At 30.1% G+C, this 18312-nt stretch overlaps 1 protein-coding gene across 3 annotated transcripts in view; it reads left to right on the top strand.

Annotated features, from left to right (window-relative positions):
• Positions 1-16048, top strand: part of LOC127073075 (uncharacterized) — a 28023-nt gene extending 11975 nt beyond the window's left edge. For 2 of the 3 annotated variants that reach the window (XM_051014118.1, XM_051014119.1), the window contains 17 exons: positions 1344-1461; positions 1759-2303; positions 3534-3833; positions 3918-4288; positions 4420-4547; positions 5333-5453; positions 6208-6368; positions 8266-8464; positions 8992-9144; positions 12051-12344; positions 12523-12664; positions 13140-13318; positions 13411-13600; positions 13679-13847; positions 13947-14070; positions 14313-14461; positions 14695-16048. In XM_051014118.1, coding sequence (XP_050870075.1) covers positions 1344-1461; positions 1759-2303; positions 3534-3833; positions 3918-4288; positions 4420-4547; positions 5333-5453; positions 6208-6368; positions 8266-8464; positions 8992-9144; positions 12051-12344; positions 12523-12664; positions 13140-13318; positions 13411-13600; positions 13679-13847; positions 13947-14070; positions 14313-14461; positions 14695-14883 — 3532 coding nt within the window. In that variant the 3' untranslated portion in view covers positions 14884-16048. The remainder of the gene's footprint in view (positions 1-1343; positions 1462-1758; positions 2304-3533; positions 3834-3917; positions 4289-4419; positions 4548-5332; positions 5454-6207; positions 6369-8265; positions 8465-8991; positions 9145-12050; positions 12345-12522; positions 12665-13139; positions 13319-13410; positions 13601-13678; positions 13848-13946; positions 14071-14312; positions 14462-14694) is intronic. The other variant, XM_051014120.1, reaches the window with a different exon arrangement.
• The last annotated feature ends 2264 nt before the right edge of the window (positions 16049-18312 follow it).

Below are 18312 nucleotides of genomic sequence, written 5' to 3' on the forward strand. Positions count from 1 at the left end.
TTCTCTTAATCTAAGCTTATTCATCCATCAAAATGTGCAAATATTTACTAATTTTGATTATTATTCTTTTCTTTTCCTTTCTTTTTATCTTTGTTTTACTTTTTCGTTAAAATACAACAAACATTATCGGACATTTTATATTGGACATTATGATTTTTGTTTTGTCATGCTAGACACGAAATAAAGTGCTGCGTCAAATTTTGACTCCTTTTCTTTTTTTTTTTTTTAATCATGTAAATATTACACTAATTGCAAGTAAAATATTACTTCGTTGATAATTTTCCAAATTATAAGGATTTTAATTATTTCAATTGGATCTCGTTTACGTTTCATGTGCATTTGTCTGTTCTCTTCAATCTAAACTTATTCGATCATTAAAATGTACGAATGTAATTTTCTTATTATAGTTTCCATTTTCTTTTTTCCATTGAATCATTTTTTCTTTTGTTTTATTGAGATATATTAAAAACGAGCGTACATTACATTAAACGTAATTTTCATTTAATGCTAGTAACATAGGTATTATACTAAGCGGTCGTGTTCAATAATTTGTCAATTACAAGGATTTCAATTATTTTCATTGGACTTGGTCTGCTTCTTCTTCTCAATTTCAACGATTCTCCCGATTCTTAATGTCGATACCAGCAGTTCTCGAAACTTTGGTCTGCTTCTAACACTTTTGCTGAATCTTGAACAAATCCGACGTTAATACGAACTCTTTAGCTTTTGCAGATCCTACAGCGGCATTACGTTATAAGCCTTGAGATAAGGAAAGTAAGTAAAATTAGCAAGAAGCTTGTTAAGAAGCTTAAGGTTATAACTACGAAAAGTAGAAAAGGGGTCAAATTGATGAAAAAAAGTAGGGAAAAAAGAAGAAAAAATAAATAAATAATTTTTTGCATTCGTTCGCGAAAAAGAAATCGTAAATATGTATTTGATTTACTGTTAGATGGATTGCATGTTTGATGTCATCATTTTTAGAGGATCATAGAAGCTAAAAGAAAAGACAACCAAGCAAAGGCTCGTTTATGTTAATTTTTTTTACACATGCACGTTATAAAACTACAGATCTTAGTTTATTAAACTATATAATGTCAAGTTTAAATTACAAGCTTAAAGAATCTTGAAAAGAAATAATTCCTTTTTAGAATCGTTTTGAAATTTTTGGTCCATCCAATATAAAGAATTTGTATATACATATATATCTAATATACGTAATTATATATCAGTAAATGATAACTATATTTTTTCATTCGTACAACTGATTTATTTATGTAATAGCGTACTAATGGAATGGAAAGGATGAACCATTTGTAAAGAGGAGATCTTTTCTTCTGTTGCAGACAGAGTAGAATTCATAGCGTCGGATTACCAACACGAGCATCTCTACTTCCGGAGCCACCACCCAACGAAAATAATGTGCCACCACCTATTCCACGTCGCCATTCAGCCACACCGACGGTAAATATATTTCTTTGAAGGATATCGAAAAATGGAAGAATATTTTTAAATTTCGATTGAAAATAAGTCAAACGTGAGACTTAATCATTTTATATATATATTTTTTTTTCGATAAAAATGATCTTTACGAGATCATTATTATTACATATATAATTACAAGCATACACATATTATACTCTTCAATGTACAATCAACAAGTATACGATTGAACTGTCATTTATTTTAAGATTATTTTTTTTTACGTTCGGTTTTTTTTTTTAATGTTAACAAAATATGTTTATTATTTATGTAATATAGGTAGCACCACCACCAATACCATTACGTCCACCAGCAATACCAAAAAGATCCAAAAATGAGAAACCTATCCCAATTAAAAAAAATAATAGTAACAGGCAACAAGAGGATTCATCAACGAATCAACGTATGAATAATGATCCAACATCCTCGTCATCTTTATCATCGTCACCAACAGCGGCTTGTCATCTTACCACTTCTACTTGGAATCAGACTGTGTCGATCGATGAGAAATTGATAAACCTTGGACCATTTAGAACCCATAGACAACCGTCCACCGAGGATTTCTCTTTGGCTTTTGAATCGAAGGACGTGGTCAGCACCAACGAGAACGGCTTCATTGCGAACTTCGGCAAAGTCAATTTCCCGGATGAGGAAAAGCTCGAGAATCGAAAATCAAGCCTTGATGAACTTCGAAAGGCTTCGCGAGATCTTGAGAAGAACCTTCACGAAAGGACTCTCAAGAATAACGAAACTAAGTTCGATGATATATTAGGAGGTAGAGGAGAGAATAGACAACGACAAAATATCGCTTCTCAAAATGCCAGGTAAATACGTGCGAGTGTTATTATATCTATTTAAAAATCGTTTCTTAGAAGGATTAAAAAATTTATATATATATATATATATATATATATATATATATTATATACATATATTTTGTTTTAAATATAATTTTCATAATCGAAAGTTTAAATTATCCTCTTAAAATTGTTGAAATTAATTCTAATTATTTCACAAATTATTTCGATATTTTCTAAAGAAATTAAATTAGTTCATTAAATGAGACTTGAAAGTTATTACGAAATTAACATTATAAGATGAATCTAGTCAAGTTCGTCAAGTTGATAATACTCGCGAAGTTTGAAAATTTTTTAAATAGAACTATCTCAATTTTTTAAATGTACAAGTAATGACTTATCTCAACAACGTCGAGTTCACTCGATTCAACAGTAAATACGCTTTTCATGGAAGATACTACGTTCGAATTTGACCTAAATGATTCAGACGGTTGCACGTAGAAGAGGTTCGTCAAACTAAGCGTAAATTCGAAGCTTCATATTAGTAAAGTATTTGATTATCTTGCCATACGAGTGGAACTCAACGTTAACAGTTTTAATCACCAATTAGTCTGCTTATACAACTTATCTCGTTTCAGCTCGACCAGCTATATTTACTTAATGATAGGAAATTGTTTTTTAATCCTTTAATTAGATATCATGCGTTACTATAATGACTTCCTTCGATTCGATATATTCTTTTTTTTTTAACAAAGAACCAATATATTCATTCACTTTTTTTCTATTAAAAAAAAAAAAAAAAGAATTAACGCTATGCAGTAATTTTTTAATAAAAACATTTTAATATATCATACGTTTATCAAATAACGTTATAGATTATTTTGTATTGCAAACTTTTAGCATTTTATATCGTAATAAATAACCGTAGGTTATTTTTCTTTTCTTTTTTAGATCACAAATATTGACATTTCTTGTTGGTCATATTCGATATTATAACTTAAACCAATATTAATTTATATCAATCCATGATATATCAATTCATGATTATATCAATTCAGATCTGTGCTAAATACATATTTTGAAAGCAATGTAACGCGTTTACATGCATTTCGCGAAAGAGTAATTCGTACAAACGATATAGCTATACGGTCAGTTTGTTTCATCATAGTTGAAGGGTGAAAATATACCATGAGAATATATATATATATATAAAATTCTTTTATATCAGTTTAAAACCATTGAACATTTCTCACTCAGACAACACCCAGGAGGAAAGTTCAGAAAAGACGAGAAAAGCATTGAGGGTAGCGTTGAGGAGGAAGCATTGGAGGAAATATCCGAAGAAGAAATGTCTGAGTCTCCTAGAGACACTTTTCAGGAGGAACGAAAGTTCGTCGGACTGGTTAGATCGTATAGAGAAGAAGAGAAAAGATCTAAGTTTGAGGAACTTCAAGCAGCTTCGAAGAATCTCGAACGACGTCTTCAGAGTAAAAACGAAGAGGATGATCAGCGTCGTTATAGGGACATGGAGAGACGTTTGAACAAATCAATATCTAGGTAAAATTTTTTTATTTTGTTTTTCTTTTTTATTTAAACAAACACGTGAGTTTTTTCAATATCAAAAATGAAATGGTCCAATAGATACGAAGATCTTCCAAGGGTACCACAAGAATTAGAAAGACGAATATTGTCTGATCAAAGATCCATCATCGATCAATCGACACGTGTCAAATATGAGACCGATATGGAAAAGGCTAGGAACATGTTGCAACATAATTCGAGAAAGGAAAGATCTGGTATCGAGAAATTAGAAAAATTACCTAAGGCTACGCAAACGAATCTACCTCCGCCACTTAGTAGTACGATTTGTCAAAGTTACGTGCCAAAACCAATCAGTGTCAGACAGGATAGCAATGTTTCATCCGATAGTTTTAGTCAAACCAGTTCACCCAGTTACACCAACAAAACTATGGAAGCACCCTTGCTTCCACATAAATATGGAAAATTGCCAGGTAATGTATCTCAAGTGAACATTATACGATTATAACATAACAGACGTATCGATCAATTTTTTAATGATAACAATTAATTTTGTTTATATATTTGTTTTTATAATTAGTGATATATTAGAACTATTTTATAGATAGAGCTTTGGTCCATGAACCAGAAAATTCATCGGGTAGGCCAATAACAAAATCAACAAGCACACCAGCAAGTTTACAAACGATCGTTAGAACTCATGGTAGCAACAGTACATCTTTGCATCATAAAGTAAGTTTGAGAAAAATCTAATTTAAAAAAACTTATCATAAGAATCAAGAAAAGCATCAAGTTTTCACGTTTCAGTGAAAATTCACTGCAGGAGGGAGATGTAATCCTTTTCTACGGGAGGAAATGATCTTTATATCTTTATAAGTTATTATCTCATTTTAAATCGTATCTTTTTTATTTCGAAATTTCAATTACAAATTTATGTTTTATTATTATTTAATATAGATGAAAATTATGGAGAAATTAATTTTTTGGTACTAATATATTTATTGCATGTAATACATCTTATTCATTGCGTTTATTATCTTTTTGAGAGGAAATAAATTAATTAATAGATTTACAAAAATTACAAATTATCATGAGATGTAGTTATATCTTCTCATGAGAACAAAGCAAACGTTCGTGACATTTAACACTCATTTGTCTCCTTTCTATCTCTCACTGTCTCATTCTATTTAGAATTTTGAATAAAAGCTTGGCATTGTGATTCGCGTGGACACTTGTGTGGCTTAGTTAATGCTCATCGTTAAATACTTGATACCATTGTGAGCTATTCAACGTATTATCACGAACAGAAGCTTGAAATATTTGAACGCAACACTGTTAACCGTCGATGTTACAACGATGTCCGTCTCGTTAATGCAACCGCAATCGTTGTTAACGTTGCTTAAACAGTTTGAATTATAGTATCGAGTATCACGCGTGAGATTTGCATTATAGTGATATATTACAGACATTTATCACGTTTACTTATGTCTTTCTTTTCATTCTATTTTTTGTTTTAGATAATCAAGGATATGGCTAATCGTCATTACGTAACAAGAGGAAGATTCAAATACGTGCAATTATTGGCCAACATTGTTGCTCTTTTAGCTATTGTTGCTGGATTGAATGCGTATTATAAAAGTAAGCTTAATAATCTCAAACATAGAAAAGAAAATATCATATAAATTTGATTTTTATTTTATGACATTTAATACTTTGTTTTATATATATATATATATATATATATATATATGTATGTATGTGTATATATGTATATGTATATATAAACAAAGGAATGGTTAACGATATATCAAGAATTTTTATCTCTTATTTCTCTTATAAGATAACAGAAGAAATTTCTTGTATTAGTACAATCGATCGAGCAATGTCAATGTAGGACGTATGATCTGCTTTGTGGTACTAAAAGATCAATAATACTCTCTCTCTCTCTCTCTCTCTCTCTCTCTCCCTCCCTCTTCTTCTTCCTCTTCCTCTCTTTCTCCCTCCCTGTCTCCTCTCCGTGTTCGTTTCTCTCCTATCTCTCACGTGCTTATTTCAAATACGAGTATCAAGTTTACAGCAAACATAGGATTGCACACGATGTGTCTACAGTAAAATAGAGAATTCTCTTATGTCACGATCCGAACTTGTTATTACAATAATAATAATAATTTAATCCTATAATGAAAGAAAAATTATATACCTCGATCTACCCAAATGTATTTGGATTATTTAAAAAAATCTTAATTTTACACTTTTTCATGTTACATTTTTTTTAGATTGTAAAATTGCATAATCCAATTCAGATTATAAAATTGTATAATCCATAACTTTTCGTTCAATCCTCGTATAATTAATACAATTAATTTTGATTTAATCTGTTCATTTAACACAGCGTATCCTGAAACTGCCATAAGATTCGAGAATAGAACGGAATATACGAGAGCCATTACAGTGACCGAACCAACGCGTTCGATAATACCGCAAGACGAAGAGAAAAATCCTGCACCGGGTGTCTGTTTACCAGTGATAGTCCACTTTTGTCAATATCACAAGGTAATTAAGAAATATTGGTGTGTTATCTACAGGATTAACTTAGTTAAATAGTAATCATTTTAAATAAATATCCGTCTTATTCGTTGCTATATTTAAAAGAATTTGTTTTTCCATTTTTTTTCTTCCTTTTTTTCTTTCCTTTTTTCAAACTCGAATCGTCTTGATCTTCATCTTGATCCTGAAATCCCGTAATAAATGATCATAAGAAGAAAAAAAAAAAACAAAAAGCAAAGCTCTTTGCCCCGTTACACGTGCTCTCTTGAAATAATTCAATTTTGTTCTTGGAGCAAAATTGAAATTTGCTTCCGTTTCTTTTTTGCTTTTTTGGTCATTTAACTAACAATAAAATAAGACAGATACTTCCGAGAGGATTATTGCTATTTAGCTTGATGTCCATTATGTATAAGAAGAAATTCGTATTTCGTTTTACTATGGTACGACGTGCATTCGCATAATCAAGGATGACGTGGAGGAAGAAAGAGAGAGAGAGAGACGTGTAAGAACTTTCAACAACTAATTCCTTGGATTATCTCGGTACCGTGAAAGGAAATTAATTGACGTTGGCTAAACGAGGGAAAAACGGCTCACGTGACGGCCCTTTTTTCTCTCTCCTTTTCCTTTCTTTTTTTTTCGTGTTTTTTTTTCTTTTTTTCGTTTCTTCCATCCTTCTTAAGACGAAATAAAATGGTCTTAATTAAGACACGAAGAAACAGCAATGGTGGAAAGCAATTCGAGGTTGATCTTAAACGTAATTATACGAAAATAATCTTTTATCGAGCGTAATTTAAAGTGGCCGATGTGTCGAGTTCTAAACGGAACCGTGTAGCCATCCTCTTTAATCGATCGCAAGCAACGTCTTCCGACGGAATTCATTCGCGAGATTCCAGGGTTTCACGCGACGTGGCGACGATATTACACACCAAATTAAATACGCCTCGAGAGAAATATGTTTCGGAATATTCGAAACTTCTTTATATAATGTAGATAAATTTATTTTTACGTATTATGGCAATTCCTCGATTAATTGTTTTACAAATTGTTTTTTTTTTTTTTCGTTTATAACATTATTCTCTTTCTCTTTCTCTCTTTTTATTAAAAAAAAAAATTTTTTTTTTAAATCGTTTTCAAAATATAGATTTGTGTGTGTGCACGTGTGCGCGTGTGACGTCTTGAACGATATTCTTCAACGATAATTTCACATTTCCGTTGTTGAAATAAAATTTTCATGTTCCTCTATCCTCTTTTTTCTCCTCCTCCTCCTCCTCCTCCTCCTCCTCCTCTTTTTCTTCCTCCTTCTTTCTCTTTTTTCTTTTTTCTTTTTTTGTCGACCCTTTTTCAAGTGTCACCTTTTGCCTAGTCCTCTCTCTCTTCTCTCTCTCTCTCTCTCTCTCTCTCTCTCTTTCGCGAAAAGCCTTCCCATTAAAAATTCATAAAACGACTCTCGCGTCATCCCTGTGCTACGTGAACGAGCAACTCAGCCGAATAATCGGCGTACTCGGCGAAAAAAACGACTGGTTTTAGGAACGATATTTACGCGGTACGTTTCGAAAGAGCTGGGAATTACAACGGAATGTATGAGTATATATATATATATACGTTATCTATACATATGTATGTATGTATGTATGTCGATTGTGTAGGATCGAATAAATCCCTGCTAGTGTAGTACTCTTTATTTTTTTTTTTAAATATTATTTTATTTTCTTTTTCTTTTTTTTTATTACTTTCTTTTTGTTACTTTTTTGTTTATTTATTTATTGTTTGATTTTTATCTTTTCCGTTTATTTGATTCGAACATGAATGATCAAACGAATCAACGAACAATTATTTGCTCTTTGTAAACTTTGTCATTGATAAACTACAAGAGAATTTCACATTGGGATTTTATATTTTACAGATACCTTACAACTTCACGATCTTTCCAAATTACATGGGAAATTTCGGCCAACGAGACGCTCAGCAAGAATTGCAATTATACAAATCTGTCGTAGACGTTAGATGTTACGAATTGGCAGCTCTATTTTTATGCAGCATCTTTGTACCGAAATGTGGATCTCGTGGCCACTTGGTTCGACCTTGTCGTAGTCTCTGTTCTGGTAAGTTTATTTTTGTTTTATTTATTTATTTATTTTTTCACATTGATGTTAAATCGAATGTAGAATTTCAAAAGAAAAAAAAAACGTTTGGAATTATTTTGATCGATTGATTTATTTTTTTGTTCATACGTGTATACAAATTGAATAAATCCGATTTCAAAAATATTAAAAAATAAATTTCATTGGAATAATTTTTGAATTATTTTTCACATGAAATACGTATATGATATTTTTGAAAGATATATTGCAAGATTGATATCGATGGATTTTTTTTATAAGTAAACAAATAAATTATCTCCTATGTATGTTTGTTTGTTTTTTTTTTCTTCATACGAATTAGATAAATAAATTTCAAAACGAAGAAGCAAATAAATTTAATTCAAATAATTTTTAATTACTTTTCATATGTCCATGTGAAATTAATATATGAATGAAAAATAATACAAATGATTTATTTAGATCGATGAACTTTTTTAAACGAATAAATTATTCCCTACGTATTTATTTTGTTTTCTTTTATTTTACAGAAACTAAAAGGCGGTGTGGTTTCTTTCTCGAAGTCTTTAGCTTGTCACTTCCCGATTATCTCGAATGTGATCTATTTCCGGAAAACGATAATCCAGATGTATGCGTGGGCCATTTTGAAGTGATAGAAACAAACGCGAGAGCTATGAAACCGGGTAAGTGTTACGATAAATCTAATAAGCTTGATCGAAGTTCGAAAGAGGACAATCGTTTCGATCAAACGATCAAAATTGTACAATTTTTCTTTATCGGTCATTAAATCTTTGCTTTTATAATATTTGGATTTTCCATTCTTTCGAAAAATTTTGTGCGAAAATATTTGAACCTTACGCTCTCGATAAGATTAGTTTGGAGAAAGAGCAAAGAATCCTCGATTAAGAGTTGGATAAGCGGAGGATTAAAATAATCTTGACGGAGCAGTCAGTCAGCATACGAGATTATAACAGCTCCGAGTTTAAGGGCTTTAATAAAATGGAGGAGTATCATCTCTGGCAATTAGATTTCCCTAGAAGAGAATTTCACGATGACAATGGCGTGAAAATTGAGTTTTTCAAAATAAATACAAACATTCTTAAAATCTCTGACAATCAAATTTGATTATTTACAAAAGGAAGTTTAACGATCCGTGAAAATTACATAGCATGAATCTATGAAAATTACAAATTGTTATACATTTTTGCAATGTTAACAATTATATAAATCTGATGAATGAAACGTGATTACATTCACATTTATTTTTCAACTTAACAATTGTTAAACGTGTCTGTAGTAATCTCAAAAATGACAAAATTTTTGACATTTGTATCGTTAAAAATCCTATGAATGTAATCACTTGTATTAAAGATTAGATTCGTTAGAACGAATAATATTCGATTTGTTGAATCAATTGAAAGTAATCGAAAATTCATATATCTTTTTGAATTAACGTATCTATATTTCTCTATAAAAAGATAACGTATAGAATTCGTACGCATACTTAACGTAGTTAATGCAACAGGTGTGCCGAACGAGATCAATAACGCTTATACAACGTTTTCATCTTAAAACCACGGCTTGTAACTGTTTAATGAATTCTACTTGGTAACGCTTTCGCAGGGACCAAAATTGCTTCGCTATAGCGTGTACTTGCTCACCACAAACAAAACCGATACCAACTGAGATTACACTTTCCTTAATATAAATGGACAACGGTAACGTTTCGTAATTACTTTCCAGAGAACCTCTGAGCTTCTAAAGAGAATTTACATTGAAATATATTATGCATCCAATATACATTAATTTTACTTAAAAAAATAAATAGATATATATATTTTTTTATATATATTTTACATGATCAATAGATATATGTATTTATACATATATAAATTTAAATACATTATTATAGACATTATTATGCACACTTACGCATAAAACAATATTCTATATATTTAAATTACAATATATATGTATGGAATTTATTTGTTTATATAAATTAACAATACATGAAGTAGTAGATAATAAAAAGTACCTATTTGAAAATCGTTTAAAAATACGCTGGCCTCACTCTATTACGGGAGAAAATAGGTAGAAAATATGAAACGGTGGAGAACGTTCGAGTAGTGCTGCACGAGTTGCAATTGCTAAAGCAAACATTGCCGGGATTGAGAGGGTAGGTATTGATCGAGAATAGCAGGATGGTCTTTCGCGTCGAATAATCGGCCGATCGGTGTTCTAGATCGACTCGCAACGATAAATCGAGTCATTTGCGTCTACGCTTAATTAAGGCTTTAAAGTGTGCAGGGACTATCGAAGGTTTGCCTATCAGAGAGTTTCAGTAATTTCAATGTCTACTCTCTCTCTCTCTCTCTCTCTCTTTCTCTTCCTTTCCCTCTTTGCAATTAATCCTTGCCTTCTCTTTCTTCGTTTATCTCCTTTTCACCATCGTTTGATCAACATTTTCTCTCTCTCTCTCTCTTTCTTTTATTAATTCTCAACGCAATCTAGATCCTTCCGTTTTTTACTTTTTACTTTTTTATTTATTTATTAATTTTTTTTTAAGAGCATGAAAACCACGACGGCTTTTGGGGAAGAAAAAAAATCCAAAAAAAAAAAAGAAAAAAGAAAAACAATAATTATAAGCGACTTCATTAAAAATTTATCTTTGTAAGAAAAAAATATCTACGTAGAGGATATTTTTAGTAAGCTTCTCATAGCTGTGTTTACAAAAATATATGCACGTATACATACATACATACATACATATATATATGTATATATATGTACATAGATAAGTATATGGACGATGGCTTTTGCAAACACATGTTGTTTCCTTGCACACAAATATATAGAGAAATACATTGCTGTTAGAGTATAGCTAGTATAGCATGAGAAGGTAGATTTTAAATTCATATTAAACTATCGCACAGTGGATTATATTCGCTAGGCAACGTTACCGCAGTTAGAAGTGGTGGTTTTGCTATGTTTCCACTCTTCCTCCTAACCCTCCTTTCGTGAATATGCAAATCGACTCACGGCAACATTTCAACTAATTACATCGTTATGATTTGCGAAACATAAGTCTATTTGATATCATTTTACTAATTTTTTTTGTTCGCTGTTTTTTCAGGATATTTTTTTTTTCTTTTTTTTTATATTATCAAATAAAGTGAAACGAAATGAAATATAATAAAGAGGAAAAATAGAGAGAGAGAGAGAGAGAAAGAAAAAAAGAGAAGTGAATCAAACAAAATTGTTAAAAGAATTTCAAAGATTAGTGGAATGTTTTGTGTGAATGTGGTCGAGATTAAAATCGATAAATACTATTATACATACATATACTCTCTCTCTCTCTCTCTCTCTCTCTCTCTTTTTTCTTTTAATATTTTTCAAAATGATACTCATCGTATTTTATTTTATTTTTTTTTACAAAGCATAGAAAATCTATGCTTTAAAGAATTATTGAGTGTCTGCTTTTTTTTTCTTGTTGTTGTTTTTATTTTTATATTGGTTCGTTTTTTGTTCGCTTTTTTCTATTTTCTCTTTTTTTTCCCTTTTTTTTAGAATTGCACTTGTGTGTTTACAGTATGCACCAGTGGTTTTCAATGCGACAACAACCGATGTATCCCGGTTGATTGGCTCTGCGACGGTCATTTAGATTGCGCCGATCACAGCGACGAGATCGGATGTGGCGAGTGTGGCTCGATCTTTCTGCCAAAGTTTAATAATAGCAACAAAGGAGATAAAAGGAAATTTACTTTGTCGAAGAATACTCAAACAAAGGCTACTTTACATTGCGGCGAAAGGAGATGCATGTCGGCTAGTCATATTTGCGACGGAGTTATGGATTGTCCTTGGGGACAGGACGAACGTTATTGTCGTAAGATCATTTTGAAGATCTCTTGTTTATTTATTTATTCTTATTTTTTCGTATTTTTAATCTTAAAATTTAAGATGAAATAAAGAAGATTTCGAACATCTACGTACATTATTTTAAAAATTAACATTCAAATACCATAGGGGTTTTTTTTTCTATATAAATATTTTTTGTTGTTCAGTGAAATTGAGCCAAAAAAATGGCGACATCGGTAAAGGACTTCTCGAAGTTTACCACGCAGAAATGGGCAAATTTATGCCAGCTTGTATACCACCAAAGGCGCACGTCACCGCCCAAGCTATTTGTTCCCTTCTAGGCTACACGTAAGACTTATCGACCTTCCATCCTCTCTATATCAACGTTTTTCCACACCTTCTCGCTCTTCTCTCGTTCTATTATAAGAAATATTTTTACATTACTATACGTCGTGGAAGAGACGATGCGGTTGAATTATTTACTTGTTTATTTTTTCTTTCTTTCTTTCTTCTTCTCTTTTTTTTTTTTTTTATTTTTTTATCACGTAAACCAGATCAATTAGGCTTTAACTTACTTGTTAATTATCAATTTTTATTATATAAATGATATTTTTATAAATATGATTTATTATATTACACCAACTTTTACTATACTTCATGAAAATAATGTTTATTTACTTTTTTCTTTTGTTATCGTTGAAAACGTATTGATTAGACTTTAACGAATTAGCCAAAGCTAGACTTTTATTAAATAATACTTTTATAATTATAGTTTGTCGTTATTTACAATCCATTGTATATATCAGTATTTGATATTTTTTAGTGTCGCACTTTCATCGACTTTTTCTACCAAAGATGGTAACCTAACAACGATTCAAGCCTTCAATGAATCGAACCAGTATCGGAGATTAACACCAAAGCGAAGTTTACTGAAAAAATTTCAAGCGTGCGTAAAGGAGGATGGGGATTATCCGACAGTAAAACTCACTTGTTCCGAATACGGTGAATTTCAAAATATTTATTGTAACATTTTATTTCAATGATCGGATATATGTGTAAAATAATGGTTTGCCTTGTAAAAATTCTGTTTTTAGCATGTGGCAGGAGATATCCGCTTTATGGTAATTCAAACGTTAAAACTAGAATCGTTGGTGGCGTAGAATCCTCCCCAGGTGATTGGCCCTTTTTAGCAGCACTTTTGGGTGGACCCGAACAAATTTTTTACTGTGCTGGCGTACTCATTTCCGATCAATGGGTTTTAACGGCATCGCATTGCGTTGGAAAGTAAGAGACCCCTTTTCTAATACAATTGTTATATCTCGTCCGACGAATTGACTTGTAATTAAAAATTTGTGAAAAAAGAAAAAATATTTACAGTCTCTCGGATGTATCTGGTTGGACTATTCAATTAGGTATTACCAGAAGACACAGTCACACTTATCTTGGTCAAAAATTAAAGATCAAGAGAGTTATTCGTCATCCTGATTACAGTTTAGGTGTCGTTCATGATAACGACGTTGCCTTGTGTCAGGTATATCTCGAATCGTCGTTTATTAAATTTACATTTTTTAATTATTATTGAATGTTTAAAAATTAAAATGATCAAAACGATATTTTTGTCTATTATCAGCTCGAAAAACGTGTTCAATTTCATGAACATTTGAGACCAGTATGTCTACCAAACGCTACAACCAATCTTGCTCCTGCGACACTGTGCACAGTAATTGGTTGGGGTAAGAAGAACGACACACAGGGTAAGTACTCTAACAAATCAACTTGCAGCGTTCTAGAAAAAGTAAATCGATTGAGAGTCGGCTTTAAAAATGCAAAGTGTTTCTCGTAGCGAATAATCGAGTAAATAAGATTGAATGCTTCGGTAAATATACAAATTGAATCGAATCGATATACATCTTTCGTTATATATCTGTATAAAGCGATGTTAAAAAAAATTTCTATTTTTGGATCAACTTCGGAATGATAAGACGATTAATTATAGAAGCTGAATACGAACCGGCTGTAAATGAGGTACAAGTTCCTGTTTTAAACAGAGATGTTTGTAATATGTGGTTGGCTTACAAGGAATTGAATGTAACAGACGGTATGATATGCGCTGGTTATCCAAATGGTGGGAAGGATGCTTGTCAGGTAAATTTAAAAAAAAAGGCAAACACAAAACATAAACAAAGACAAATAAAAAAATGAATTCTTTTTTTCTTTTTTGTTTCTTTCTTTTTCTTCTTTTCGCATAAGCCATCGATTATTTCAAACAAGCGCTTTTTATTGTGCTATTCATTACATGTATATACAATCTAAAGAGTATATTTTATATGCGATTGAAATATAATTAAAACAGTAAAACAGTGTATATTTGATTGAAGGGCGATTCTGGAGGGCCTCTGTTATGTCAAGACAAAGATGACAAAGAGAAATGGTTCGTGGGTGGCATTGTAAGTTGGGGTATAGATTGTGCCCGGCCAAAATTACCCGGTGTTTATGCCTATGTACCGAAATACGTCCCATGGATTCGTAATGAAATGGCCAAGTATTCTGAAAAGGACGAGTCATAATGAAAGCGTTTCTTTCAAACGTAATTGTAGTATTATTCAAAGGGAACAATTCCCTTTGAAGAATATATCTTACAATTGATTCTTAAAACAACAGAAAAAAAACAATTGGCGAAAGATGAGATATATATCTTGGAGTAGAAAAATGACAATGAGACAATAATCGTGAAAATATAATATATATAACGAGATTAAATTCTAGACAAATATTTTTTGCAAATTTTAACGACATTCTAATTAATACATGCTCGTTAATTAATTTTAACGTTAATTAATTCTGGATAAAATTACGGGACGTTTTTTTTTCTTTTTTTTTTTTTTTATTAAAAGTACGCCTAAAAAGATTTTCAGAAATCCAAAATGAATATATTTTACATGTTATATCAAGATTAGAATACTCTTTTTTTTTTTTCTATGTTTCCAAGCATTATAAACCTATACGACAATCGTTTTCGAGCTTCTTTCCTACAGGATATTTTCATAAACTATATTAAAGGAACTGTGGACTATGTTTTAATAGAAAATCCTGTTCAATTTGTAGATTTCTCTCTTTTTGGAGTCACAGTGTATCCATTTTTTACAGACGTTTTAAGATTGTTATACGAGATATTGTCCGTAATTTAAGGGGGGTATGAAAGTTATGGGAAATAGAAATTAGAATCGTGTAAATGAATATGTTCGATTCAACTGGATGCTGGTGATGATGATGATGATGATGATGATGATGATGACGACGACGATGATGACGATGAGAAGACTATGATTATTGAAAATTGAAGAATGTTCATCGAAACGAGAATGTCCTTTAAGAGAGAAAAAAAAAAGGAAAAAATGACAATTTTAGATTACAGAAAGAAAAAAGAAAAAAAAAACAGAAAAAAGAGAAAAAAGAAAAAAAAATCAAACGTTTCAATTAGAACGAAGAAAAATGAAATAATTGGAAACATAGTAGTGTTTATAGATTTTCTTGTATAGTGAAACATATTAAGCTTAATGCGTGAATGCGATTGACCCTTCTCCTATAAAGTTAAAGTTCAGATAATGAGAGTAAAACGTGTTGCCATTTTTTTAGAAAAAAAAAAAAAAAAGATCAACTTGATATATAAAAGTTTAATCGATGCGTAACAACGTAATTTTTGGTATCGAGAAATGAAATTAGTAAAATTAATGAAGAAAATGAAAATATATTCGCGCATCTAATGCGCATAAAAACATTTTTTAACGCTACCATCAATTTCTAACGTGCCAGGTGTATCGACCACCAAGTGGTCAAAATCAATCCTTTATAGAATGCATATGTCTCGAAAAGGACATCGATATTTATTTGATATTTTTTCTATTTTTTTTTCTTTTTTATTATTATATAGGTATACATATATTTTTTTGTTATTAAGTCATTACCAATGCTCATTCTTTCCAACGAAGATTGACAAACGTAATCGATTATTAAAGAAGAACGATTGGAAAAAATTGATAATGACTACCTGTGTGTTACCATGCATTAACATAAAAGAGAAAAAGAAAAAAAAACTGTACTTTTATATAAAGGTATTTTTAATGGCTAACACAATGCAAGTAGAGTATCTATCGTATAATTGCATAAAATGCAGCATAGTATTATAAAAAAAAAAAGAAAAAAAAAGAAAGCATAATATTAAATAATGAATTTAGGATTTAATTGGCACGAATGGACGTTCTGTGTAAAAATAAGAAATCAACGAGGAATGTATGAAAGCATATATATGTACATACTCATAGATATTTATTAAGTGTGCAGTAATATCATATATAATATAGATTTCTTGATAAGGAAGATATTTCCAAAATTTCTATTTGTTCTATTCGACATGTATAAGAGATACGAAAGCAAAAATTTCATTTGAATTTATATATTAAGAATTTTTTTTAGATATTTATACAAATACTCACAACATCGAAACTTGCATCACATTTTTATTCATACATTTATTGATCATATATTTATTTCTCTGAAATATATTAAGGAGAGAGGGAGGTGGAGAGAGAGAGAGAGACAGAGTTTTTCTTATAATTGTTTAAAGAAACGAATTTTGAAAACAATAGGTATTTGCTATAAATTTTATTCCAAAGTTTTCTTGCAAGTTAGAGTCACATTATATGTATGATACATTAACAATACTAATAACATTATACATATATATTTCTATAATGTTGTGTACAACACAACAATTGAAATATCCTTCTGAAAAAATGGATTAGTCGATAATAATTAGGAAATAATAGTTAAATATATATTACTCAACTTTTCAAATCGTACAATACGTTATATGTAGTTATTTAGTATAGGATAAGAATAATGTTGACTGAATTCTAGGGACAATAATGTGCACCCAGCACTTTTTTGATCTGCACCATAAAGAAAATAGTTTCTAAACGAATATACTTTATAATATATTGCTTATTGAAAGTAGAGCATAATGGATTATGAGACTTAGGTTTTTTCTAAGTATATAAAAAACAAAGAAAAATAATAGTATTGTTGGTTGCCATATAATGATTGTTATTTTATAACACTTTATTATAATTCGTATTTTTTTTTTAATTTACATATTACTTACAATTGTTGACAAATTTTGAATAATGTTATTACAATAAAATTTTTATAGCAACAGAAGCTTTCTCTTTTATAATATTTTTCATTCGATACTAATTTGAATGAAAGAATTTGCTGACAATAATAGAAAACATTTGACAATAATGATCTTCCTTAGTATCCAGACAACGCTTAGTGTTAACATAAGAAATGAATATAATAATAATAACCGACAATACTGTGTGAACAGACAATAAATACAATTAGGGATGTTCTTATATGGACAATAAATTATTAATTAAGATTAATATATAATGTTAAATATAAGATTTGCATGTGATCAGTAAGTAGTCATTGTCATTACTGCTATAATAGGTATATTCGTTAAAACTATTAGTATAAAAGCATTCTTTAAGTGCATCAGATAAACTTAATGTCTGTTATTGAATAAGCTTTAGCTTGTTATTAAATATAGGGAAAAAAATTCTTTTTCTAATGTCACGTTAATTAAAAGAAATATTTTTCCATACTTTTGTGTGGATTAAGTTATATTTTTAAATTTTATTTGCTTTAGAGTTATCATACATAGAATTTATTTAAAAAATTTTTGTATTAACAGTTGTTCATTAATATTAGTAAATATTTAATTTCGATTAGATGCGGTATTACTTTTGCATATAGGCTGATAAATGAATATGGTAGACTATATATTTAAAAAATAATAATAAGATATTGGATAATTTATATAGATATGCTTAATCGAATATAATATAAAATGATAATAATTATATTACAATATTACGGTAAATGTTACTGCAAACATGTATTATATCATAAAAAAAATGTAAATTATTTATATA

Source organism: Vespula vulgaris, chromosome 2, assembly GCF_905475345.1.
Source record: "Vespula vulgaris chromosome 2, iyVesVulg1.1, whole genome shotgun sequence".
In the NCBI taxonomy this organism is placed as follows: Eukaryota; Metazoa; Arthropoda; class Insecta; order Hymenoptera; family Vespidae; genus Vespula; species Vespula vulgaris.